Below are 26,934 nucleotides of genomic sequence, written 5' to 3'. Positions count from 1 at the left end.
TACTCTAAGTTTGCAGCGAGCAAGAGGACGACCGCGCTCTCTGCAAGATATGGTTTTGGTATCCAAGTAACCGGAAGGAAGACCTATTCAGAAACCTAAGTATGATAATCTAATGAGCATGTTAAACTACATTCCACCCATCCACCACGGATATTATAGGTCTCTAAAATGGAACAATGACAACGCGAACCACGCAGGGGTAGAGGATATTGACAGTAGCGATATCGAGTGATTGTATATAGTGAAGTGTCTCTTCAAAGACGCGAGTACTGTACCCTGGGTAATGGTGTATTGTGGAATATAATGTGCATTATACTTGTCTGCAATGTTGTGTTTACAGTGTGTACGGTTCTAGCATATTAGAGTGCTGTCGTACGAAGGAAATATTTTTGTTCTCGAAACTATGTTATCTAAGTGGCAATACAAACATGTGAGGGTTTTTTTTTTTTTTTTTTTTTTCTGAGTGGAGTACGTGAACATTATTGACAGAGACGAACATGGTCTAACTGTTGTGTTATTCTGTGTGTTACATCAATATTCGCGTATTGGAACTTTCATTTTGATTCATTAATATAGAAAGCTCGTATTGGTTTGGCAACCATGATCATGTGCATATCTTATGTTTATTTCTTCTTAAAGATAAGAAGTAAGATACATGGTGATTTTTTCTGAAACATGTCAGACCTTCTTCTAATATGTATTGTTATATTTATGTACCTTTCTTCCATAATAAAACTTCTGTCAGTTGCAACGCAAAACCTTCTGTTTCTCTAAAACATTCAAATGTGGGATACGCCCCTTTTCCACTAAGCCCCTCATTTATAGACACGGGACAATAATTTGGGACATGAGTGTACTTTGTAGAAGGACAGTTGCACCTCTCCTTATTTCCATGTCATTAAATATTCATTAATTTACATATAACTAATTTTTATATTATCCCACTTTCTGTTTATTGTATTAATTATATCCATGAATATTTAGCTTTGGAAAGTTTGAAATTTAGTATATTCAGTATATTTAGCATATGTTATTTACTGGTATTTAGTTAAATAAAAAAAATATCTAATGTTAAAAACAGTAGTTCCTTTTTTTTAACTCACAAAGATACAAAAACTTGAGGAAATATTAGCTACACAGCTGCGGACACAGATGTCTATTGTAGCAATATTGCATACTTCATAGTACAATAAAGCCTAAAAATCCATTTTTTTTTTTTTTTTTAAAAAAAGAAGAAAATTATAACATTAGGAGTTACCGAAAGACTACGAAAATTATTGGGTTTGCTAAGCTGTACTTGGAGACAAGATTCTGTGTTTCTGAAAGTTCAATACAAAAGCTGTGAAATGCATACGATCCTTCCTAAGTCACGTACAGATTCGCCGTAGCGTTAGTGGCTAACGGTAAAATGTGTATATATATATATATATATATATAGAGAGAGAGAGAGAGAGAGAGAGAGAGACTGAGATTGGCTAGCGAAGCTGTCCCAAGCAACGCTATCTTTCAAAATTTTTCAAAATAAATACTAATTGTTTGTAAGCGTATCAAACAAAGTATACTAATAGCAGTCAAAACATCGGAATATTTTGTCCATATTATTTAATGTTTTATCTCCGCGTTTCATCCCATTAAAAATTCTTTTTTATATTAATTAATACTTTTCGTACAGGCAGACAACACTGGGCTAAACGTGGGTTACTGCCTACCCATAACAGACGGTTATGACACAAACATCTGTTATTTCATGTATTTTATAATATATATAGCATGACATCTCTTTTTCAGTATGTAACAAATTAAAATGAGGTTAAAGGAGCATATATACCTGTGTATGTAATTGCCAATATTATTCGTTTATTTCTATTTAGTTTGTTTTTTGATGTAAACAATTGTTTGTTGTAGCAACCGCCACACAGTGAACTTTTAGGAAAGTCGCTACCAGGCGGCACCACCGATCACGTGAAGGTCAATGTACGCGGGATGAAAACAAATCCAATCCAAGATGTTTTTTTCTTTCTTTTGGCATTCTGAATCAATGGAATTTTGATATCGTTGTTTTGAAGTCAGAAATTTATCCTAGCACACACATGTAATTGTATTTCATGTTGTCATCGTGTCTAGTAATGATAATCGTTAAATATCCAAAACTGTAAATGTTTGTTTTGTTTAAGAAAGGAAACCCGCTCGGTACATCAGAAAAGCCGAAACGGAAGAGCGAATCTCCAGAAAGTACCTTTACTTGTGGATAAAGAAAACTATCCAGCGCCAAACAGGTGGTTAGTTGATAGTTAAGCAGAACCAACGGCACATGGTCTCAATGTTTGATGGCCGAAAAGATATAAAGTATTTAAGCTATACTGTTTGGAGTATAGTGTAGTACTGTGTTTTAGATACATATCATGAAATATTACCAACAGAAGCAGAACTACCAGATATTAATACTTGCTTCGTATCAAGTGGTCATACGGCATGAAATAGTGAAGTAAGAAAGTATGTCAAAGTGACAGAGTGATATATCGTTAAAAAAATATTCAGTGTTGTTGAACTGCCAACTACATGTTAGATCATAAAATCTTACACCAGATATTAAATGCAGAATGATTCACTGGAAGGAAGAAAAAAAAAGCGAAGTTATTACGGAATATCTTATCCTTGAGATCTTTGTTGAACAGTGCACAGTGCTGTGATGCAGAGGGAGAAAGTGAAATTACCAAGGGAACAGTGAGGACTGGACTATCGGCTGGCATTACCACAACTACCCAATACTTTATTCTGTGTGTGTTATGCAATGAAAAGTGGTGGATTCTCGTTTTGGATCCGAAAATAAAAGAACCCAGACACATGTGATATCTAAATCATCAAATTACAGAATCTAAACTGTGAATTCGTTAGTCTAATAGTCTAATAGTGTTTGTTTCTATAATTCATGGAAGTGATCACTCCACGAAATTGTAAGTGTGTGTCTGTCTTATAGTGTGATAAATAATACTAAATATAGACAAATACAAGGATATGCTCCACTTGCATAATTTCATTTCTTACAACATCTGTAACGTAAGTGATCCAAGTGTTGTAGTGTTGTCTGTGTTATTTTTTTTAGGTCAGTATTCACCTTGGTCATTCTCTGCAAAACTCAGGGTCGTGAGTTCGAGACCTAGTTAGAGGCTCTGCAGGGACCCAGATACGGGGATCTGGGATAACAATGAACCCACTTGCCATGGGTCTTGGTAATGATAAGTGAAGCCCCACACTGGCACCTCTGAGAATAGAGTTCTACATATATGCATAAAATTGAATTTACTAAGAAAGAAAATTAATATATATATATATATATATATATATATATATATATATATGCAAATTGTTAGTCTCGTGTGTAGTTCACAACTTGTGGATTGTAATGAAATGAAATCTTTCAGTGTAACGTCCCACAATGTAGGCTAAGGGAGACGGATGAATAAGGAAAGTGAGTGATGGTGGAAGAATTTGTGGTGGAAGGAAATTGGGAGTACACCGAAAAAACCCACTAACACGATGTTTTCCACTACAAACTTACATGGCCGAGACCAAACCAGGGACCCCCACATACCAAAGGTAAACACTCTACCACATGAGCCACCGTGCTTCCCTACTCCAAGATTGCTTACAGTATTCCTTTTATATTACGTGAAATATTTTTTTCTGTATTAGGTATGCCATATACTACGAAGTGATAATCTATTGTGTATTTCCTGTTAGAAATTCGAAATTTTCTGCGAATTTAATAAATTCATTTTTCGTTCTTGAATAGTAAAGAGAAAAATGTACGTGGTCGGGTTGTTATTCAGTTGACCACTGCCGTACAATATTCCACAGCATTAATTTGCATACCTAGAATATTGTGTACACAATTTTAAAGGGATTACATTTTGGTCATAATCTTACATAAATATGAGTATTTCATAATTTCAGTGCGAGTTGTAATTAAATCAAATCTTTGTAGCATTTATTGCATGCATACCAATGCTATTGTGACGATTTATCTCATTTTCATCTTTAATATGCAATTCTCATGATTTCTTCGGACTGTCCGAGATATTCTTATCAAAATTGCGTTTTATAGATGGCCTTATAACTTGTCCGTTGATACTGTACGATTTCGTAACACCTGCAAAGTGAGTCAGTCAGACAGTTTTCAACAGATGTAGCAGTCTCTTATAAGGCGTCTAGATCTAATCGGTTTACATTTTCAATTTCACCGAATCGTGTTTCTTTAATATGCGAAGTTACGTGAGTATTTTGAGGTAAGGAGATGAACAAATTATTTTTTATTAATACCAGCCACCTTAACTTAAAATGCTTATTCTTAATTTATGTTTCTTTTCCCTTCTTTGCTCTCCTTACTTCATACACTTTAAAGTATTTTACACCAAACTCAGGTAGTTACATTTATATTTCTTATTTAGTTTTATAAATTCTTGCTACACAAAAATTTCGTAAGGGTCATTGTAATTTTATCTTTCAATATGATGAAGTACAACGTCTAATAGATTTGCGTTTTCACTAAACAACTGATTAAATTATTCAGCCAGAAACATCTCTTTTTTAAAACTTTTATTAGAAAAGACAAATAATTCCAAAAACAAAACAAATCAACACTTTCTACTCTCTTTTAACAAATTATAATTTTCCTGAAACTGTATAAACTCAGATATATATTAAGTACGTTTACCGTATCACATACGCATTATTATTTTTCTATCTCGCTGTAGTCAAATTACGTTTATATTCGTTTATATTGCATTCTTATATTTACACGATTGCTCATACATTTTCAATGTGCAATATATATTTTGCTCAACTATGTTATTAACGTAATATATTTGTAAATTTTGGTCAGTTTTGTTGTTAACTCCAGGACAAAATAAATCTTATTTGTAATAGCAATGAATTAATTCTAGAATCCTTTGGAAGGATGTGATTTCAATTAGATGTAATATACAAAATGCGACTTACTGATTAATTCTAGGAAAGATGTATCTGTTCAGTTGAGCTCTCTCCTCGTTTTTTTAAACCGATATGAGAGGAACTTTTGCTTGTTCATGAGCGTAACTTTCTCCGACGCTTAAATAAATTTTTCGTCTAAAAACATTCAAAAGATCATGTTTCCAATAAGTTCCATCTATCATGACAATAGTAATACATTTTGCGAGCTTAGCAAGACGTACCAAATCAAATCACAGAGAAAATTTGTAATGAAACAGTTCAATTCTCTCTCAACACTTAACGTTCGAAGTCAAACGTGCAACTCTATAGACAAATGTTCAGGAAGTGTTTTGGAAATAGGACTAATACTGCTTCGTTAAAAAAGATGACAATTATCATTAAGAAAATAAGTTACTCAAAAAGGGACAAAAAATCAGGTAGTATGAGGGTTACGGCACAAAACAGAGGAAAAGAAGTTGTAGAATTTATCAGGTAAAAATTGCAAAAAAGTAAAAGTAAATCAAAGAATAACAAGCGAGATCTCGACTTACTGCAGCAGAGAATATATTAAAAAGGTTTTTAGTGAGAAAAATAATTTGTTTTTTTCTTAATGTCTTATTTCAGGTGGATTTACACTTCAAGCATAGAGTTCGTAAACATTAAAGAATCTTGCGAAGTGTTGTATGCTGCGAAGAAATACATGTTGCAGCCATTAATCAAAGAATGCTGCGCATATATTACTAATGATGTGAACACAAGAAATGTTATGAAAGTAATTTCGACTGCAAATGCGTGCTCTATAAAGGAGTTGAATCTAAACGTAAGTTCATAAATCTGATCTGGTCTGATATTGTTAGATCAATTTTACTTAATCATAATTTAGTTAAGGTATTTACCGATAGATTATTCGAATATTGACCAATATACTTATATTGACGAATATTATACTTATATGACGAATATTGAATAGCAACCAACCGGTAGACAATAATAATATTGACAATATACGAGTACGTTTCACGACTATATTTCGCCTTCATCAGTACAACTCCATAAGGAATCAACTATGCTAGAAGACTTACATTAACTTCACTACACGGTAAATTTTGTACTGTAGGGTAATTTAAAGCAGAGCTTTATTATTATTATTATTATTATTATTATTATTATTATTATTATTATTATTATTATTATTATTATTATTATTATTATTATTATTATTATTATTACTACTGCTACTGCTGCTGGTACCTGCGTGCATTTTTACTACAGAAAAAAATCACTTGAAAGATTAATGAAGCAGTGTTCCAAAATTCATTCGTTCTATATTTGTGTTGCTTTTGTTTTATCTACATTTAAACCCAAAGAAATGGAATCAGAATAATGATTACGTGATTGCCTTCACTTTATTATATTATTTATTTCATTAAAAATAGAAAAGTGCTTTTTTGCACCATTTATTCAGGAACACCATGTTAAATGTTGTAATAGAAAATAAAAATTAAATTGAAATATAGACAAACCAATATCATCCAGAACCTGCTTGAGCCCTGTATCTAAAGGAGGTGGATGATTAATGGAAGATTATGAAATAGTTAAATGAGAACTTGGGGAGAAAGGGAGGACCCTGAAACACTTCATGGGCATCACGATGCAAAGCACAAATTCATTCTGCCTGGGATCGAACCAGGAATTTCTAGTCCAAAGATGATCGTTCTACCAATGTTTAAGTTACGAACATTTCGTTTTCGCAATGTAGGTGTTTTCGCTTTAACGACGCATATTTCGTTTCTGAAATATGACCACAATAACTTTTGTAACACTGGCAATCCTGTTTTAGATCAAACGCAGAGCTCGAATGGCGTCTAATGTCACCTTTGAAGAATGAAAATAACAAATACTGGACTCCAGCTAACCCAAACATTAAAAGGGGGCAGGGCTGTTTCTTCAGCTTTTTTTTTTGTTTGATTTTCTTTACCTTTTTTCTTCTTTGTGGGTTTTGCCGATAGTCTTTCTCATAAATTGTTTTTGTTCTCACATGGCAAATAGTTGTGTCTATGCCTGGTCTATCTATCTCAGATGACCTCGAAAAATATACGAAATTTACTTCGGCCCCAGCCCCGCCCCCTCTGACAAAGGAAACCCTTCCTTTGCTTCTGGAAAAGAAGTGAATGACCTCCGCTGTGTTGCCAATTTGTCATTCAGTCGTTTGGTCTTGACGAGTGAAGATCGTAGGCTACTTAGAATGGCTAACAAGACAGAGCACAGCTAAGTCCGTGAAATAAATCATTATGGCAATGCTTCCGCGTCCAACAATTGAAAGATCTCGGCCACAGCAACTTGTACAGGGTACGGGAGAGGTACGGGGAAGCACATCGATAGTAGCGCTAGAAGGGGCAAAATTGAAACTGAAAAGTTTTTTTTTTCTATTGGCTTGAAGCTTGGATAACCCATTGATAATATTATTGTGGGGACAAATGACCATTTGTATGTGTGCGAGACGTCGCGAAACATATGCACGTGGGAGTGTTTTTGTTCTGTCGCACAACAGAGAATAACACTTTAAGATAGTAGTCACCAACATACGAGTCACAGTAAAAAGCAAAGCTGCTTAGATAAAATTACGTTTCTTTATGTCTTCTTTTGTTCAATTATGCTTACCTATAATAAGTGTTGGGCCGCGGTGGCTCAGTGGTAGAACGTTCACCTCTAATGCGGGGGGTCCTTGGTTCGATTCCCGCTCAAGCCAAGTGAATTTTGTGGTGGACAAAAACCGTATGTGTGGGTTTTCTCGGGGTTCTCCTGTTTCTTCTCTCTCTTCATTCCACCATTTCACTCATTTCTCACCATCACTGTCTTCTTTAGTCTGGCCGGCATAATCGTGGGACGTAAAACCCAAAGATTTCATTTCATGTATAATAAGCGTTTGCAACTCATGTTATTTTCTACTGGTCGACACAAGTTTTTTAGGAAAAAAATATAGACTTAAAACAGGAATTAAAAAGGAAGGTTTACGTGGATTGTAACGTCAAATAATGGAAGTCAAGGAATAATAAACACATATTCCTCCTATCACTATATTTGAGGAGGGGTTGGGGAGAAATTTTAGTTCTCTTTCCTAAAAAGGAAATTTACAGTAACAACAATACTAATAATGCATAAAACAATAAAAATCACGTATATAGCAATAACTGAAATTCAAGTAGAGATATTAAGTAACAAACTTTTTTGTTATGTATCTGCGGCAATTACGAGTTATTATTTTTACGTTTTTTCCAACCCTACGAAATCGGTTTAAATGGCTTCGTAGTGGAGCAGGCGCGGGAATTTAAAGCCATCATGTCGTCTCTTCCCGTTTACAACAGGTATTCAAATATTGCGTTTAAATTTGCAACTGTTGTAACTAATTAAAATTATTATTATTATTGTCCTTCTGTTTGGCCAATACTTCTTACGCTCCCGTATCTTGCTCCGTTGGATTACCATCTGTCTGGTTCAGTTAAAGATGTTCTCAGAGGCCGTCGATTTAACTCCGATCAACAGGTGAAGGAAGCAGTGCATTCCTTGCTTGCTGTGCAATCAAAAATCTTTTTTGCAGAAATCGGAAAGCTTGTGCAACGGTGGACCAGATGCAGAAGCAGAGTGACTATATTGAAAAATGATATGAATAAAAACATTGTGCTTTTGTGATAATAAATAATACGAATTGCAGATACTTTTTGACTTACCTTCGTACAATATGTTCCTCAATATAACCAATGTAGGAAATTACAAGTATCGTTCAAATATATTTTCTCCTTGAAATAGGAAAGTAATAATTCTCATAAATTTTTAACATTCAGTTCACGAAATAATAAACTATCTCTGCTATAATACCTTGGCATCTAAAAACTATACGTGTAATAGCGGTACACTATACCCCTTTATACACTTAATCACAGTTTGTCTTTTGTATTTAATCAGTTCAATACTAGTTAGCAACTAAAGCTGCAATCGCTCAAACCGAATCACCAAAACCTTCAATTGCAAATTTTGCCATCATTGGTGCTATAATGGACTAACAAACCCTAGCTGCCAAGGCTGCTACAAAATATTGAATGTTTACTATTCTAATACTTTTATCTTCCATTTCTTTATGATGTAAATCAGTACAACAGTAGATTAACGATTATCCGAGCCCCGATTAACCTTGTTCTGAATTAACCGAAATGACCCTAAAAAGTAGAAAAAAGTAAAGCCAGAGCAAATTTCGCTTTAAATGGTGCATGCTGTAGTGTCCATTGGCGGATCCCAGGGCCAAAATATCGTTCGCTGTCCAGCGGCACAGGCACAAGTGCTGCAAAACAATTTTTCACTGCCTTCCACAGGAGTCCATCCTGGATCTTCCCCTGGTAGTTACACGTAAAAGGTGAGGCGACGCGAAAATTGGAGTCAACAAAAATAGAGAAAAGGTTGAAATGGAGATTCAAACGTCCGACCCCGGAATCACTAGCATGAAGCCTCAAGACAGACTATCAAGCCACTGTCGATGTCGTATTCGTAAAATCTAATTATACTTCCTCTAGTTTTTCTCCCTTAAAAACCTTCAGGCCCCCACGCATAGTAATGGGAGAGCATGTAATGGGTACTTTGGTCCAAGTTCGGTTGCGCCAAGTTTTGCAAAGGTTGGTTTTGGTCAAATTTATTAGATATGTAAATTTGACCTCGATTCCTGAATATGAGCATGTGATAATTATCATAATGATATGCATTATGCTCGGGTTCGCCAGATCTGAATAAATTAATATGTAAATTTATATTTACCTACCAAGGCTGGGCTTTTGATGGTTTGTTTCCGAAGATTGCACCGGTGCGATAGTAAGCTAAATCATGGAAAGCTGAAGTTAACGCCGCGGGGCTTGAACCTCAGGTCTTCAAGTCTAATGTTCAATTAGCGATTCACGAAACGTAGAGAAATTTAAAGGTAATACTTCTAATGATATACAGATCTCGAAGTCCTACGTTTCCCCCAAAACGGTATTACCAGGGCGCTAGGAAAAAGTAGTTGCGCAGCTAATTAGAATTTAAACAAAACAAAATAAACATCTATTTTACGCAACCTCCACAGAACGGTCACACGCTGCAAAGCTGAAAGAAAATTTCCTCGCTAATGCAGTTTTTAGGGGACAGACTGTACCGACTACCACTTGGAGAAGCAAGTGAATTTTTGAATAAAAATTCAATTGCTGAATGCTGCAATAGATTTTTGATTTATAGAAATAAAAGATATAATGGAAATAAATCAAATCGAAATAATTCAAAATAACTCAAATTAATTATGACTGTAGTGGTCAGTTCAGGCATCTCCCAAATTACTGGTAATGTCAAGACAAACAAAAAAAAAAAAAAAAAAAAAATACTTTTACCATGTCTAGCAGGGGTGAGGAATTTAAATCTACTTTGCTTAAATAACAAAAGTTACACAGAAATTTGGTAACAGCAATAAAATTTTAATTAATTAAAAATAAAGGTAGTTACTAGTGAATGAAATAACAATAGTGAATAGTCAACAACAAAAAAAAAGTTAAATAACAGAAGAAAAATCTTTTCAACAGGAATCAATACCATTGCTCGATTTTTGAAAATGTTATTGGCAATACCTGAATTATTTTTATGGAATCAGAAGGATTCCACCTGAGAACGTTAAATAGAGAATTTAGTCTGTTACCTCAGCATACAATTATGTAATTTCCTGAATAATTCATACTTCTGATTAACAGCTCTTTTTATTAATTTCCAATTAAGGCTAAAAAAAATACAATTAATCTGAATTGCTATCATATATGCTTTTGAATAATTTCTAACAATAAATGAGATTTTAGTTTCTTTGCTTATAACTAAACAGTGGCAAATAGATTGTTATTACTTGAATTGAAGTTTATTTATCACCTCCAGATATAATTATTAAGGAAGAATTAAAAAAAAAAAACAGAATAGAAAAATGAAAAGACTGTAGAGAAGTTATGATTGGATAATTTTGATTTACTTTAAAAGTTATGACTTGCTAGCGAATGCGAATGGAAACGTGAAATTATAGCGAAGATACAATAGGATAGAAGTGCACTTGTGGATCTTAATATTCATATATATATATATATATATATATATATATATATATATATATATATATATATCATATTACTAAATATTCATACATATAAACATTCAAATCATTATACAATTTTATCTAAACAAATTACCAAAGAAAAATCAATGTTAATTACCATATAAACAAGCAATAAAATACACATATAATATTGATACAAATTAGTTGGGATATCAATTGGACATTACTTTGAATCAGTCGACTTTCTGTCTTCAGTAATCAGAGTCCGTCTGCGCAACGTGTCGTTTAATTAGATACTTATCGAGGAATTATCCTAACTTTTGTGTATATTATTTAATCTACCGACAGGCCGAAACTCTTGCTTTTACAAAAACCTTTATAGATGTGCAACTACAATTCGTTTCCGTTTACAAAGTGCCTATCCAAACAATTTTCATCGAACAACTAATAACATTGAATTTATATTTTATTCAAAGTGCAACTCTCAAATTTGCATTTCCACAGAGATGAATATTATTCTAAATATTAGCACTCGATAGGCTACAAATATGCTTCTTATTCTGACCTTTCTTCATCAATTATATGACAGAAAGTCTTAGTTTATGATGAGGAGTTAAGAACTCAAAATCTTATGCAATAAAATGAATTATTTCTTCAATAAAATAAAATAAAATAAATCGATAAAATAAAATGGACCACTGACATACAACTGGATTTGTGGATTTGTGGTTATTGGATGAAAGTTAAGGCACGTTAATTGTTCATTCCGTATGGGAACGGAGAATCAAACGACACCAACAGTCTCGACTCGATTGGGGAACGAAGTAAAGAAATCGACGGATGACATCTGCCAGAATAGTCCGGCCTTGAATCATAATGGGGAAGAAATAAAATAACTATATTTCCTACCTTCTCACCGCAACTGCTCGCCATTTCTTTTTTTTTTTTTTTAGACTGCTCCTTACCAGGCACGTACTTTTTTTTTTTTTTTTTTTTTTGCGTTAAACTTGTTAAAATGTTCGCTTGCACTTAGCTTCTCCTGCTCCTTTCCATCTGGGCCATGCTTCCGTCACAGTTCTATGGTTGAAGTCCTTACTTCGGATCCCGACGTGTGTATCTCCTGGGCTGGATACTCGGCTGGTCGCTCATTTGCCTCTTCACAGAGCATATGCTAGGGCTTCCATGGGATGTAGATGTTTGATTCTGTTCTCCTATGGAGTTGGCTGACACTTTCCACTATGTTGTCTATTCAAAACATGTGCAGCCTTTTCTATTGTTACTAGAAGCACAGACATTTAGCAACCGATTATCAACTAGTTCGATCGCCGCCACTATCAACTAGTTCGATCGCCGCCACTATCAACAAGTTTGATCACCGCCACTATCAACAAACCACTTCTGCTTTTGGTAACACTTTTTCTTAAATGAAAATAATTCGGAAAATATTTTTCAATGTAGTCTTGTAATGTACCATTACAGTTGAAAGTAATGGCAATTTTTTTTTACGCACCCTGTACCTAGTAATTTTTTTTTTTCAATTTCGGTTTAGCTACACAATTTATTTACTCCCTTTACTTCGAATTAAATATAATGAATCGAAAGGTTTCATTAATAACCATATTTCCCACTGTATAATATATTTATTTATATTTTGATTAAGTGTAAATCCCATTTTCTGATATATAAGTTGAAAAGTTTCAAGGTTTACCATTCTGACGTCATACCGAAACATAGTTCTGTCATTGGATATAAATTTTCTTAATTTCAGACCAATGTAGAATTTAGTCAGGTACCTAACCTTTTCCCTCACCCCCTCTCAGTAGTCCATAGTCACTTTCAGATCCGGTTATATCTGGATTTACCAAATTTCCATTCGCTTTGTAATTTCCGCGGCTAAAGTTTTCGTTCTGATTGGAGGAATTCTCCTACCTCTGGCTTTTTCGGCGCAATGTTATCAGAATAATCAAGAACGACTCTACGAGCACAGCCGTGGAAATCAACTACGCTATACTGGCTGGTAAAGACGTGGATTTCGAGTGTAAAACAGGTAAAATTTAGACTAAATGTCATCGTAAACGTCGTGTGATCAATCAGGAGCCAGGAAACCCATATTTTTGTTGAAAGAACTGCAAAACCAGGGGAAAATATCTGATTCAGGATTTCGGTTTGCAGGAAGCCATGTTTGCTGCCCAGATAGGATAGACAATATAGGAAAGTGATTTTTTTTTATCTTTTCAAATTCAATTAGGGATTAGGGAAATTACGACCTGATTAGTGCATGTTGGTCGTGTATTAAGTAAATGTGATTTATTATTATTTATTTCGTAATTGCATGTATGTAGTAGGTTTGATAGTACTGTAAATAATCATAATGGCAGCTTAAGTTAGTTCAAAAGGGCTCCTATCCCCTTTTCTGAATTGAACCGGTTCTAGCGGGGGAATGGGTTAGTTATTGTTCGTTTTAGGGCCTTTTCCCCTTTTAGGGGAAGGGACCCTCCATAAACTTCGTTAAGGTGCCCCCCGGGCATCAACTTTTGGTAGTCATTATGTAAACAATTGGTCAGGTCAATTGGACCTAGTGTTTACCTTTCTCATTTTGCCCCCTCTAAATTAAATAGAGCCGACGGTATATATCAGAAGGGAGTATTTATTTTGTCAACATGCATGTAACTAAATGGTGCATGTTTGGTTTAGTTAGTTGTTTTATGTATAGTATTAGCAGTGGTGTATGTAGTTAGTAGTCTTGTGTGAGTGTGTGAAATTTCGGTTAGGACAGTGTATAAATATGTGTTAATTTAGTACCATTTTCCTAACAGAAATAAACCAGAGTAAATATTAAATTTCTGATTAATGAGTACAAGTATAGATTTCAGTACACGGTAAATTATGCCTCCACTACAGCGCCGCAGCGTCCGGTGTCGGTACTCAATTGTTTGTTGACAATACGACATCGCATAACTTAGTGATCTAGGTTGTTGGATTTTAGTCATTTATTCAAAAATTACTTTCATTGGACATGGTTTTCGGTTCAGATGAGTATACCTTCGTATAAAATAACATGAGATCTTGCTGTGCGAAAAATTTCAGCTTGCTAGGGTCAGTAGAAATTGAAATATCTGCTGAAATAAAGAATACCTATTTTCTTAGTAGAAGTAAAGCCCATATGCTGTTACTGTTTGTTTCAAAATGTAGTATTAAATTCTCTTTTCCCGTGGCTGTAGAAAATTCCATTGTTGCTTTAGTTTTATCAGCGAATAGATTAATCGTTGACAACTTAACTTTCAGTAAATACATGTATGATTTTTGTTTTAAACCTGCGAAGTAAATACAATTTGGGTGTTTCGAGACAAAGAGTACGTGGTTCGATGAATGTGATCGTGTGGTGGTTTGAGCGTGATAGATTGTGATAATTATATATATTTATTACTGTGTAATGTAAATATGTGTATGGCCTGCGTGTAAAATGTATGAAATAGGGTGTCTATAAAATATTACTTCGCGCGAAAATTAGTAGATAATGAATGAATATAATGGTATATTAATAATATGATATAAAATATGAATGAGATGATGACCCCTATATTTAAATGGATAGGCCTAGTGTATGTTATATAGTGAAAATATGAATATGTTTACGAAGAAAAGAAAAGATCTCTCGCGTTTTGACTTCTACACCAGTACATTCATCCAACCGAGTTTGCTACTTGAATAGTAAATTGTAGTTGGGAAATTGTGTCTTACTTTGCATTTATGTACCTCATAATAACAGCCCCAGATCTTAAGCCTTTCAATAGATAGAGTAGCATCATGTGGGAATTACTTCTAAAGGATGACAGAAATGATAATTAAGAAAACCAACTGCTATATCCTGTGATCATCGAAAAGTACAGGTTTCGGTCATTTGTACCTTTAGCATTCATAGCCTCTCCGAGATTTTTTTTTTTTTTCGTTGCTTACCTTATTTATTTATTGTGCAGTGTTCATATAACTCAGTTCGGACTATCCGACTAAATTAACTGCTACTAAATTAATATTTATGTCTAGTGTACCCGGACGTCGACCCCTAGTCCCCTTAAGTATTTTTCATGTCTTTTCTTAGTTTAATTAGATGAGGGAAATTAACGACGTCCCAGACGGTGGCATGTCTGCGCTGGGTAGCCATCGGTGATGTTTCGGTAATTGAAATCACCGATCCAAAATTCAGTTTATTTATTTAATTTTTTTTTAATTTTGGCGAATTACTAATTAGGGATACCTTAGCTATTACTCTAATTTCATCCCTATTCTGGAATCTTCTAGTTTCCAAGAGGTCGGATGATTTTTTTTTTCTTGAAATTCTAAATTAGCGCCTTCTCTAACCTTCCGGACGATTTCCGGGAACCTGCTGGTTTGGGCCGGATACGGGGATCGGATTTCAATCTTACAACCAAATTCTTGTGGGATTGGGATCTGATGGACACAGAACTTGCATCCTTGGCAGCAGGGCGTTCCTTGAGTCTACGTATTTGAGTAGACCACCCTTTTGGCATGTTAAGAATATTTTGGCTATGGATTTGTTGAGATAGAAATTCGACTTTCGTCTTTGTAGCGTTAGTTATTTCCCACTTAAGTCTTTGGCGCCACTATTCTTCGTCTTCCTTCTTCTCTATCTCTCTCTCTGTCTTCATTACTTCGAGATTTTTTTTTTCAAATTTTTCAACCTCCCCCCCCCGGTTTCTGAAACTCATGAAAATGTACAATATTCCATATCACTTATTTCGATCGTATGTACTAACTGAGACATCGAGGGATGCAATTCGTGGAGGTATTGCAGCACATCTCGGGACCATTTTCGCGATATTCAATCCACCACTGGAGAAATTGATGGGAAGGTACACTATGCTTTCGGATTCCTAGAAACATTCGTTATTCATGGATCATACAAATTATATCCATTGACAACTGATTTCTGGTTTTTATTTCTATTGATTGGTCATATAGTGTGTATGTATTAGTAGTCTGGGCCCACTAGTTTCCAATAACATTGATTTTTTTTTATATATACATCTATATATGTGCTTACATAGTTTTAAAAGTTACGTGCCTGCTCATTTTGTTGCATTTCCACCTCTTATGTCACTAAATAACACCAACTATTTTTTATATATATATATGCGGATCTTTAGTAAATTGAAAATGATTATTGATTATCGGGTTTATACATAGAAAGTACAATGTTGCAACCTTATGAGAGAAAAAAGTGAATTTTGATAGTCAGGGTTTTTGTTTTGTCTTTGAGCCAATAAAATATAAATATTTATAAAATATGAATACTTGTCGAATATGAACGGTTATGTAGAATTTAAACGTTGACGAAATACTACGATGGATATTAAAGTGAAATTTATTGTATTGAATAATATGGATATATATATATACGAGTATGTATGTAATGGGCTCGGTATTTACCCTGGTTTTATTTAGGTTGCCAAAGGTTTTTGACACCCGACCTTTACCAACTATTTGTGATATATAGCGTTACCGCGTATATTGTAATAAATTACATTTTGTTGAGTGGTTATTGATGTCTGTAACTATTAAAGTTGAATATAATGTTAAATACCGCATGTAAGTAAAACAAGTAGCAGGTCGTAAGATAAGTAAAATAACCCTAATCCTCATCCAAATTTATTCGCAAGATCAAAGTGAAATTAATAACCTACGAAACAGTGTGCCCCACCAACGAATCTTCTATCAGTAGACTCTGAAACAAATCCTTCCCCTACGATCAGAAATTTAACTATTCAGTGACTAGAATCTTTTGACTACAAGATCTATACTATAAAGAAAATTACTGGTCTTAAATTTAATGAAGAGAAGTTTAGTTGATAACTTAATGTGAATACCGGAATATGGAAATATGTTCTCAATGTCTGTGACTGGATTCAAAATTTTTTTTAACCTTGATAAACTTTGAAATTTTATATTGAGTGCGTCGAGTGACGAAATGAGAAATATAAATATATATATGATATGAAGCGACTATTTGTCTATAGTTAAAACAAAAATAATTAAATACTCTCATGGACACAAACCACAGTGCGAAAAGAGAGTTGGAAAAAGGAGCTATTATCGATGTGAGAACAAAGACTCATAAAATCGTCGAAATGTCTCCTCTTGGGACAGAGACCTAATAAAATGCTATTAAAGTATATTTTTTTTTTTTTAGAATGATTAACCAATTATATATATATATATATTTTTTTATTTATTTTTTCTTTCTTTTTCCGCAACGATATATATATATTCATTACATTGAATCCTAAATGTATTGATCTGTGAATTTCCTTATTTTTGTCTTTCATTTTTTTTCTTTTTCTTTTGTCAAATTCTCTTTTATGTAATGCAACTTTTAATATATATATAGGAAGATAAATGTGTTATTTGGTCTTGATAAAATTAGCGAATTTCTATGCATGTTTATGAAACATTCTTTTCATGTATTAAATTTTTTTTCTCTGTTATGTCAAACTACATCTTCTTCTATTGAAATGTAATAAATGTCTATAGCATTGTAGTTAGGTTAGTTTAATTCAACCAAATACAACCCGAAGTATACATTGTCCTGTATGAATGTGTGTGTGAGTGAAATGTAGGTTTAGTATTAAGTGCACCAATTATCTTGTCATACATATGTGACTTATTATAATTATTGGTAGTTATCAATTGAACTCATTGAATGTTAATACTAACTTAAGTTGGCTCTATGAAGGAAGTAAAAAGGACTGAAGTAGCCTGAACGAATGATCATCATGAGAGAACTGTGAAAGTCAAAATCTTCGACACATATGTGATACTCTGATTTTTTTTTTTCCTGTGGTCGTTTCTAACATGCCATCAACTTCGTCTTTTATTTTTCAAATATTGGATATTAGTCTAGAACTTCTGGAAACATTGAATAAACTGTAAACTTAAACTTTCTCGTCTATCTCAGATCTAGATCGGGATAATTTGGTAGTTGGGGTTAAATGGATCTAGATCGGGGATGTATGGGTTAACATGCGTCTACCCTTAATCACCTGAATACCAAATATTAACCCAATAGCTATTGGAATTCGATAATTATTCACTTTCTTTACCATATTTTTTCAAAATATTCAGTAACAGTTTCCTCTTTATTACCTTCTTACTTTACCTCTTTCCTCTTCTATTTTCCTTTTCCTTTCTTCATCTTCTTCTTCTATTTTTTTTTTTTAATAAAACTGAAAAGGGGGTCGTGACTGGGAATCCTAGATGTAATAAACACGGTCATGTATTTAGTTATTTTATTTCATTCTCTTTAGAAGTCCGATAAAAAGTTTTCTCGTTTCAATCGAATCTAGTATGTTCAAAATTAAGAAACGGTGGTTTCTATGGCAACGACGACTCTCCCTTTTACCAGTTGTAAAGTGGCGACACGTGACAAGACTGTTGCTATGGTAACCATGTTTACTGTGGTAACGGATCTGAAAATGCTTATTGAATAATACCAGTTATCATGCCAATCAGTTTGAGTTGGTGAACCGCGATAAGAATGGTTGTTATGGCAACGTTTGTTTCCATGGCAACGGATCTCAGTTTAAATGGCAACCGATAGATTTGAAATTTTTTTTAAGAATGTCAAAGAGTGAGGTTGAAGGCATGTTGAATTGATTACAACATTGAAATTAATAAGAGAAATTTTATAGTCAAATGAAATAAGTAGAGTCGTTGGCTACTTTGTCATTTTTGTTTCCTTTTCTAAGGGGGAGAAAGAGAAGGAGTGTCCAAATTTTTCTAAAATTAGAATTAAACGCTAGAAGGGTTTCAAGGAAGGAAAGAGAATGGGAGTCCTTTAAGTCATGAATAATACTTGTCTGGATAGCAAATAAGTATTTTATAGTATATGTGTATTTTTGCTATATATATCTTGTCTTTTGTAAAGTGTAAAGTGTCTCAAAGCTATGGCAACAAAAAAGGTTGTGGTGTCACAGGGCGAGTGTGAAATCACGTGCACTCAATGCACATTAAATGAAAAAGAGAAAAGATCTCGCGCCCCGCGAAGATTAATTAGATGCACCGGTTGTGGACAAAAATGGATCCACTTTGCTTGTTCCAATTTAGATGATACTGCGGAAAATGCAGAAAAGGTGCAAACCGGCGAAATAGAAAAATATTGTGAGGAGTGTGAAAGGGACCGAGGCCAAATATCTCCAGCGGAGATATCTGACCTCGATGATGAGGAAAAGAGTGGAAATCAAAGTGATTCTCGGGATCAGACGGCAAACCCGAAGGAAGGAATGTCATCTGGAGGGTCTGACACGTCTGCATTAATTCGCCAGATGATGGAGATGATGAACGAAAGATTCACTAACATGGAACAAAATAATACAGAAATGAGGCGTGAGAATGCAGAAATGAGACGTGAAATAAATGAGAAGTTTGATACCTCGAAACGAGAGACCGACGCTCGATTCGAGGTATTAAACAATAAAATTGACCAGATCTGTTTAGACTTTGCTTCTTCGATGAGCAAATTGAAAGAGCAAACATCTACTGAACTGGAGCAGGTTAGATACCGGGCCCAACAGTCCACCGAGCAGCTCAGAGACGAAACAAATGAGAAATTCAACGAAATAGATATAAGGTTTGAGAGTACAAACAAAAGATTTGGTGACATCGAACAAAAAGTTGAACAGCAGCAGGCTGAAATAAGTAGATTGAATGTTGTAATATCCGACCTATCAATAGAAACTAAACTAGAGTCGGTTGACCAAAGAATTAGTCGAATTCAAACCGAAGTAGACAGTATTAAGGGGAATATTACTAAATTGCAAATCGCCAAGTCTGATATCTCCTATCCTTTTCCTGATGGCGATTCTCCAGGGAAAATTCTCCCAGAAACAAGTAACGTCCTCCCGGGTAAGAGTCAAGTGTTGCCTGATGCACGGGACACAGCAATGTATTGCCCCCCGCATCAGCCAACCTCGAAATCATGGTTGAGTAATTTCGATGTACCGATGCAGTCGAGTGTTGTGACTACAACAGTCACTAGCGTAAATGCTCACTCTACCTTTGGAATGGTACAATCTTACAGCGTGCTGCCAGGAGGGGAAAGGAGATGTGCCGGACCGTCAGTTACTGCAGTGGTGGGTCCTAAATTCGAACCTTACATGGTCAATACTAATTATAAAACCTCTCTTGGTCATATGGGAGCGTTCAGTTCAGTGACCACTCCGTCGGTGGCAAATCCGGTGACAACCCCAACCGCTCAGGATAATGCGTTGATTCCACTAGATTCTTTTCCTGCCCCGTATAGTATGAGCTCTAAAGTTTCCCTCCGGGATATTGAACGTTTTCCCACTTTCGATGGGAACATTACTAACGGGTTACCTCGAGTTTTCCTGCGGAGACTGCAGCAATATTTAGACATGTATAAACTTACTGATGGGGAACGCCTGCAGATAGTTGAAAAATGTTTGATCGCCGCTTCGGGCGCATGGTTTGCTTCGGTTAAATACCAAATCCGGACGTTTAGTGATTTTTTGATTCTTTTCAAAGAAGAATATTGTAATGAGCACATCGAACGGCTCCAAAAGAGAAACTTACAATCACTCCGGTATGATCGCTCCAAGTATGGGTCCCTCTTGGACTATGCTTGGAAAATTATCGAACTATATTATCAGATAGCTGAACATCCCTCTCAGGCTGAACTTGTAGATATTATAGTTAACGCTCTTCCACCCGATGAGTCCCGGGCCATAGCGTCCCACTTGTGCCAAACGGTGCGAGAAGTCACCTCACGGTTAGCTGCCTTGTGCGGTAAGGAAGTTGGTGGTCCACCAAAACGATACTTCGCCCGACAGGCAAAGATTCTAAAACCGATGAAGACGAAGGTAACGGCAAGTTGCCAGACAGATTTCCTGAGTTATACCCAAGCTGGATCTCGTTATCCTAGTGGGTATGGCTCAGAAAACAACAATAATGGCCGGCGACTATTTAGGAATCGGCCCATGTTCAACAATCGCCGGAGTTATCGTCCCTATGACCGTACCAACATGGCATCGAACCCGGATAGGGGCGATAACACCAGGAGGAATTTTAACAGGACGTACGGAAGAAGGGAGAACGGTAATAGTCAGGGCAATAATAATAACAATAATAGTAACAATAATGTAAATCGACCCCAGAATTCAATCCATTCGCAAGTGCGTGGTAACGGTGAGCCTAGAACAATATTAAATGGGAGTGATAGACGGGAAACTGCGGCCTAATGTCATCAGATATACTAGTCGACGGCTGAAGCCTTACGAATTGTTTCTATCGATTTCTCAGTTATAACTTCTGTCCGTTCTATTGCTATATGAACACTACTGAAAAAAAAAAGTATCGGAACTCACAATTTTCGAAATTTAAAGATTTTCAATTGTACAGAAGATAAACGTAATGAATTACTCGCGCAATACCCCAAGTAGATATAATATACTGTCCTAGTGTGACTGGTAATGTTTGAATGAGATGAATGAGTGTGTTAATTTAACAAGCATCAGTAGTTAGTATTCCCAATTAGCAAAATTTTGTTATTCTAACAAAATTTTGTTAATGGGCCGGGGAAAACTGTAATGTACCATTACAGTTGAAAGTAATGGCAATTTTTTTTTTACGCACCCTGTACCTAGTAATTTTTTTTTTCAATTTCGGTTTAGCTACACAATTTATTTACTCCCTTTACTTCGAATTAAATATAATGAATCGAAAGGTTTCATTAATAACCATATTTCCCACTGTATAATATATTTATTTATATTTTGATTAAGTGTAAATCCCATTTTCTGATATATAAGTTGAAAAGTTTCAAGGTTTACCATTCTGACGTCATACCGAAACATAGTTCTGTCATTGGATATAAATTTTCTTAATTTCAGACCAATGTAGAATTTAGTCAGGTACCTAACCTTTTCCCTCACCCCCTCTCAGTAGTCCATAGTCACTTTCAGATCCGGTTATATCTGGATTTACCAAATTTCCATTCGCTTTGTAATTTCCGCGGCTAAAGTTTTCGTTCTGATTGGAGGAATTCTCCTACCTCTGGCTTTTTCGGCGCAATGTTATCAGAATAATCAAGAACGACTCTACGAGCACAGCCGTGGAAATCAACTACGCTATACTGGCTGGTAAAGACGTGGATTTCGAGTGTAAAACAGGTAAAATTTAGACTAAATGTCATCGTAAACGTCGTGTGATCAATCAGGAGCCAGGAAACCCATATTTTTGTTGAAAGAACTGCAAAACCAGGGGAAAATATCTGATTCAGGATTTCGGTTTGCAGGAAGCCATGTTTGCTGCCCAGATAGGATAGACAATATAGGAAAGTGATTTTTTTTTTATCTTTTCAAATTCAATTAGGGATTAGGGAAATTACGACCTGATTAGTGCATGTTGGTCGTGTATTAAGTAAATGTGATTTATTATTATTTATTTCGTAATTGCATGTATGTAGTAGGTTTGATAGTACTGTAAATAATCATAATGGCAGCTTAAGTTAGTTCAAAAGGGCTCCTATCCCCTTTTCTGAATTGAACCGGTTCTAGCGGGGGAATGGGTTAGTTATTGTTCGTTTTAGGGCCTTTTCCCCTTTTAGGGGAAGGGACCCTCCATAAACTTCGTTAAGGTGCCCCCCGGGCATCAACTTTTGGTAGTCATTATGTAAACAATTGGTCAGGTCAATTGGACCTAGTGTTTACCTTTCTCATTTTGCCCCCTCTAAATTAAATAGAGCCGACGGTATATATCAGAAGGGAGTATTTATTTTGTCAACATGCATGTAACTAAATGGTGCATGTTTGGTTTAGTTAGTTGTTTTATGTATAGTATTAGCAGTGGTGTATGTAGTTAGTAGTCTTGTGTGAGTGTGTGAAATTTCGGTTAGGACAGTGTATAAATATGTGTTAATTTAGTACCATTTTCCTAACAGAAATAAACCAGAGTAAATATTAAATTTCTGATTAATGAGTACAAGTATAGATTTCAGTACACGGTAAATTATGCCTCCACTACAGCGCCGCAGCGTCCGGTGTCGGTACTCAATTGTTTGTTGACAATACGACATCGCATAACTTAGTGATCTAGGTTGTTGGATTTTAGTCATTTATTCAAAAATTACTTTCATTGGACATGGTTTTCGGTTCAGATGAGTATACCTTCGTATAAAATAACATGAGATCTTGCTGTGCGAAAAATTTCAGCTTGCTAGGGTCAGTAGAAATTGAAATATCTGCTGAAATAAAGAATACCTATTTTCTTAGTAGAAGTAAAGCCCATATGCTGTTACTGTTTGTTTCAAAATGTAGTATTAAATTCTCTTTTCCCGTGGCTGTAGAAAATTCCATTGTTGCTTTAGTTTTATCAGCGAATAGATTAATCGTTGACAACTTAACTTTCAGTAAATACATGTATGATTTTTGTTTTAAACCTGCGAAGTAAATACAATTTGGGTGTTTCGAGACAAAGAGTACGTGGTTCGATGAATGTGATCGTGTGGTGGTTTGAGCGTGATAGATTGTGATAATTATATATATTTATTACTGTGTAATGTAAATATGTGTATGGCCTGCGTGTAAAATGTATGAAATAGGGTGTCTATAAAATATTACTTCGCGCGAAAATTAGTAGATAATGAATGAATATAATGGTATATTAATAATATGATATAAAATATGAATGAGATGATGACCCCTATATTTAAATGGATAGGCCTAGTGTATGTTATATAGTGAAAATATGAATATGTTTACGAAGAAAAGAAAAGATCTCTCGCGTTTTGACTTCTACACCAGTACATTCATCCAACCGAGTTTGCTACTTGAATAGTAAATTGTAGTTGGGAAATTGTGTCTTACTTTGCATTTATGTACCTCATAATAACAGCCCCAGATCTTAAGCCTTTCAATAGATAGAGTAGCATCATGTGGGAATTACTTCTAAAGGATGACAGAAATGATAATTAAGAAAACCAACTGCTATATCCTGTGATCATCGAAAAGTACAGGTTTCGGTCATTTGTACCTTTAGCATTCATAGCCTCTCCGAGATTTTTTTTTTTTTCGTTGCTTACCTTATTTATTTATTGTGCAGTGTTCATATAACTCAGTTCGGACTATCCGACTAAATTAACTGCTACTAAATTAATATTTATGTCTAGTGTACCCGGACGTCGACCCCTAGTCCCCTTAAGTATTTTTCATGTCTTTTCTTAGTTTAATTAGATGAGGGAAATTAACGACGTCCCAGACGGTGGCATGTCTGCGCTGGGTAGCCATCGGTGATGTTTCGGTAATTGAAATCACCGATCCAAAATTCAGTTTATTTATTTAATTTTTTTTTTAATTTTGGCGAATTACTAATTAGGGATACCTTAGCTATTACTCTAATTTCATCCCTATTCTGGAATCTTCTAGTTTCCAAGAGGTCGGATGATTTTTTTTTTCTTGAAATTCTAAATTAGCGCCTTCTCTAACCTTCCGGACGATTTCCGGGAACCTGCTGGTTTGGGCCGGATACGGGGATCGGATTTCAATCTTACAACCAAATTCTTGTGGGATTGGGATCTGATGGACACAGAACTTGCATCCTTGGCAGCAGGGCGTTCCTTGAGTCTACGTATTTGAGTAGACCACCCTTTTGGCATGTTAAGAATATTTTGGCTATGGATTTGTTGAGATAGAAATTCGACTTTCGTCTTTGTAGCGTTAGTTATTTCCCACTTAAGTCTTTGGCGCCACTATTCTTCGTCTTCCTTCTTCTCTATCTCTCTCTCTGTCTTCATTACTTCGAGATTTTTTTTTTCAAATTTTTCAACCTCCCCCCCCCCCCGGTTTCTGAAACTCATGAAAATGTACAATATTCCATATCACTTATTTCGATCGTATGTACTAACTGAGACATCGAGGGATGCAATTCGTGGAGGTATTGCAGCACATCTCGGGACCATTTTCGCGATATTCAATCCACCACTGGAGAAATTGATGGGAAGGTACACTATGCTTTCGGATTCCTAGAAACATTCGTTATTCATGGATCATACAAATTATATCCATTGACAACTGATTTCTGGTTTTTATTTCTATTGATTGGTCATATAGTGTGTATGTATTAGTAGTCTGGGCCCACTAGTTTCCAATAACATTGATTTTTTTTTATATACATCTATATATGTGCTTACATAGTTTTAAAAGTTACGTGCCTGCTCATTTTGTTGCATTTCCACCTCTTATGTCACTAAATAACACCAACTATTTTTTATATATATATATGCGGATCTTTAGTAAATTGAAAATGATTATTGATTATCGGGTTTATACATAGAAAGTACAATGTTGCAACCTTATGAGAGAAAAAAGTGAATTTTGATAGTCAGGGTTTTTGTTTTGTCTTTGAGCCAATAAAATATAAATATTTATAAAATATGAATACTTGTCGAATATGAACGGTTATGTAGAATTTAAACGTTGACGAAATACTACGATGGATATTAAAGTGAAATTTATTGTATTGAATAATATGAATATATATATATACGAGTATGTATGTAATGGGCTCGGTATTTACCCTGGTTTTATTTAGGTTGCCAAAGGTTTTTGACACCCGACCTTTACCAACTATTTGTGATATATAGCGTTACCGCGTATATTGTAATAAATTACATTTTGTTGAGTGGTTATTGATGTCTGTAACTATTAAAGTTGAATATAATGTTAAATACCGCATGTAAGTAAAACAAGTAGCAGGTCGTAAGATAAGTAAAATAACCCTAATCCTCATCCAAATTTATTCGCAAGATCAAAGTGAAATTAATAACCTACGAAACAGTGTGCCCCACCAACGAATCTTCTATCAGTAGACTCTGAAACAAATCCTTCCCCTACGATCAGAAATTTAACTATTCAGTGACTAGAATCTTTTGACTACAAGATCTATACTATAAAGAAAATTACTGGTCTTAAATTTAATGAAGAGAAGTTTAGTTGATAACTTAATGTGAATACCGGAATATGGAAATATGTTCTCAATGTCTGTGACTGGATTCAAAATTTTTTTTAACCTTGATAAACTTTGAAATTTTATATTGAGTGCGTCGAGTGACGAAATGAGAAATATAAATATATATATGATATGAAGCGACTATTTGTCTATAGTTAAAACAAAAATAATTAAATACTCTCATGGACACAAACCACAGTGCGAAAAGAGAGTTGGAAAAAGGAGCTATTATCGATGTGAGAACAAAGACTCATAAAATCGTCGAAATGTCTCCTCTTGGGACAGAGACCTAATAAAATGCTATTAAAGTATATTTTTTTTTTTAGAATGATTAACCAATTATATATATATATATTTTTTTTTTTTATTTATTTTTTCTTTCTTTTTCCGCAACGATATATATATATATTCATTACATTGAATCCTAAATGTATTGATCTGTGAATTTCCTTATTTTTGTCTTTCATTTTTTTTCTTTTTCTTTTGTCAAATTCTCTTTTATGTAATGCAACTTTTAATATATATATAGGAAGATAAATGTGTTATTTGGTCTTGATAAAATTAGCGAATTTCTATGCATGTTTATGAAACATTCTTTTCATGTATTAAATTTTTTTTCTCTGTTATGTCAAACTACATCTTCTTCTATTGAAATGTAATAAATGTCTATAGCATTGTAGTTAGGTTAGTTTAATTCAACCAAATACAACCCGAAGTATACATTGTCCTGTATGAATGTGTGTGTGAGTGAAATGTAGGTTTAGTATTAAGTGCACCAATTATCTTGTCATACATATGTGACTTATTATAATTATTGGTAGTTA

The 26,934-nt window shown here is 34.6% G+C and overlaps 1 protein-coding gene across 2 annotated transcripts in view; it reads left to right on the top strand.

Moving 5' to 3' along the window:
• Window positions 1-26,934, top strand: part of LOC145692361 (BTB/POZ domain-containing protein 2-like) — a 125,167-nt gene that overhangs the window by 30,500 nt on the left and 67,733 nt on the right. For both annotated transcript variants that reach the window (XM_081767667.1, XM_081767661.1), the window contains exon 4: window positions 5,593-5,788. In XM_081767667.1, the coding sequence (XP_081623793.1) occupies window positions 5,593-5,788 (196 nt within the window). The remainder of the gene's footprint in view (window positions 1-5,592; window positions 5,789-26,934) is intronic.

This window comes from Thermobia domestica, chromosome 1 (genome assembly GCF_964235325.1).
Source record: "Thermobia domestica chromosome 1, izTheDome1.hap1.1, whole genome shotgun sequence".
NCBI classification, from domain to species: Eukaryota; Metazoa; Arthropoda; class Insecta; order Zygentoma; family Lepismatidae; genus Thermobia; species Thermobia domestica.
This window is presented reverse-complemented; position numbering and strand designations above follow the sequence as displayed.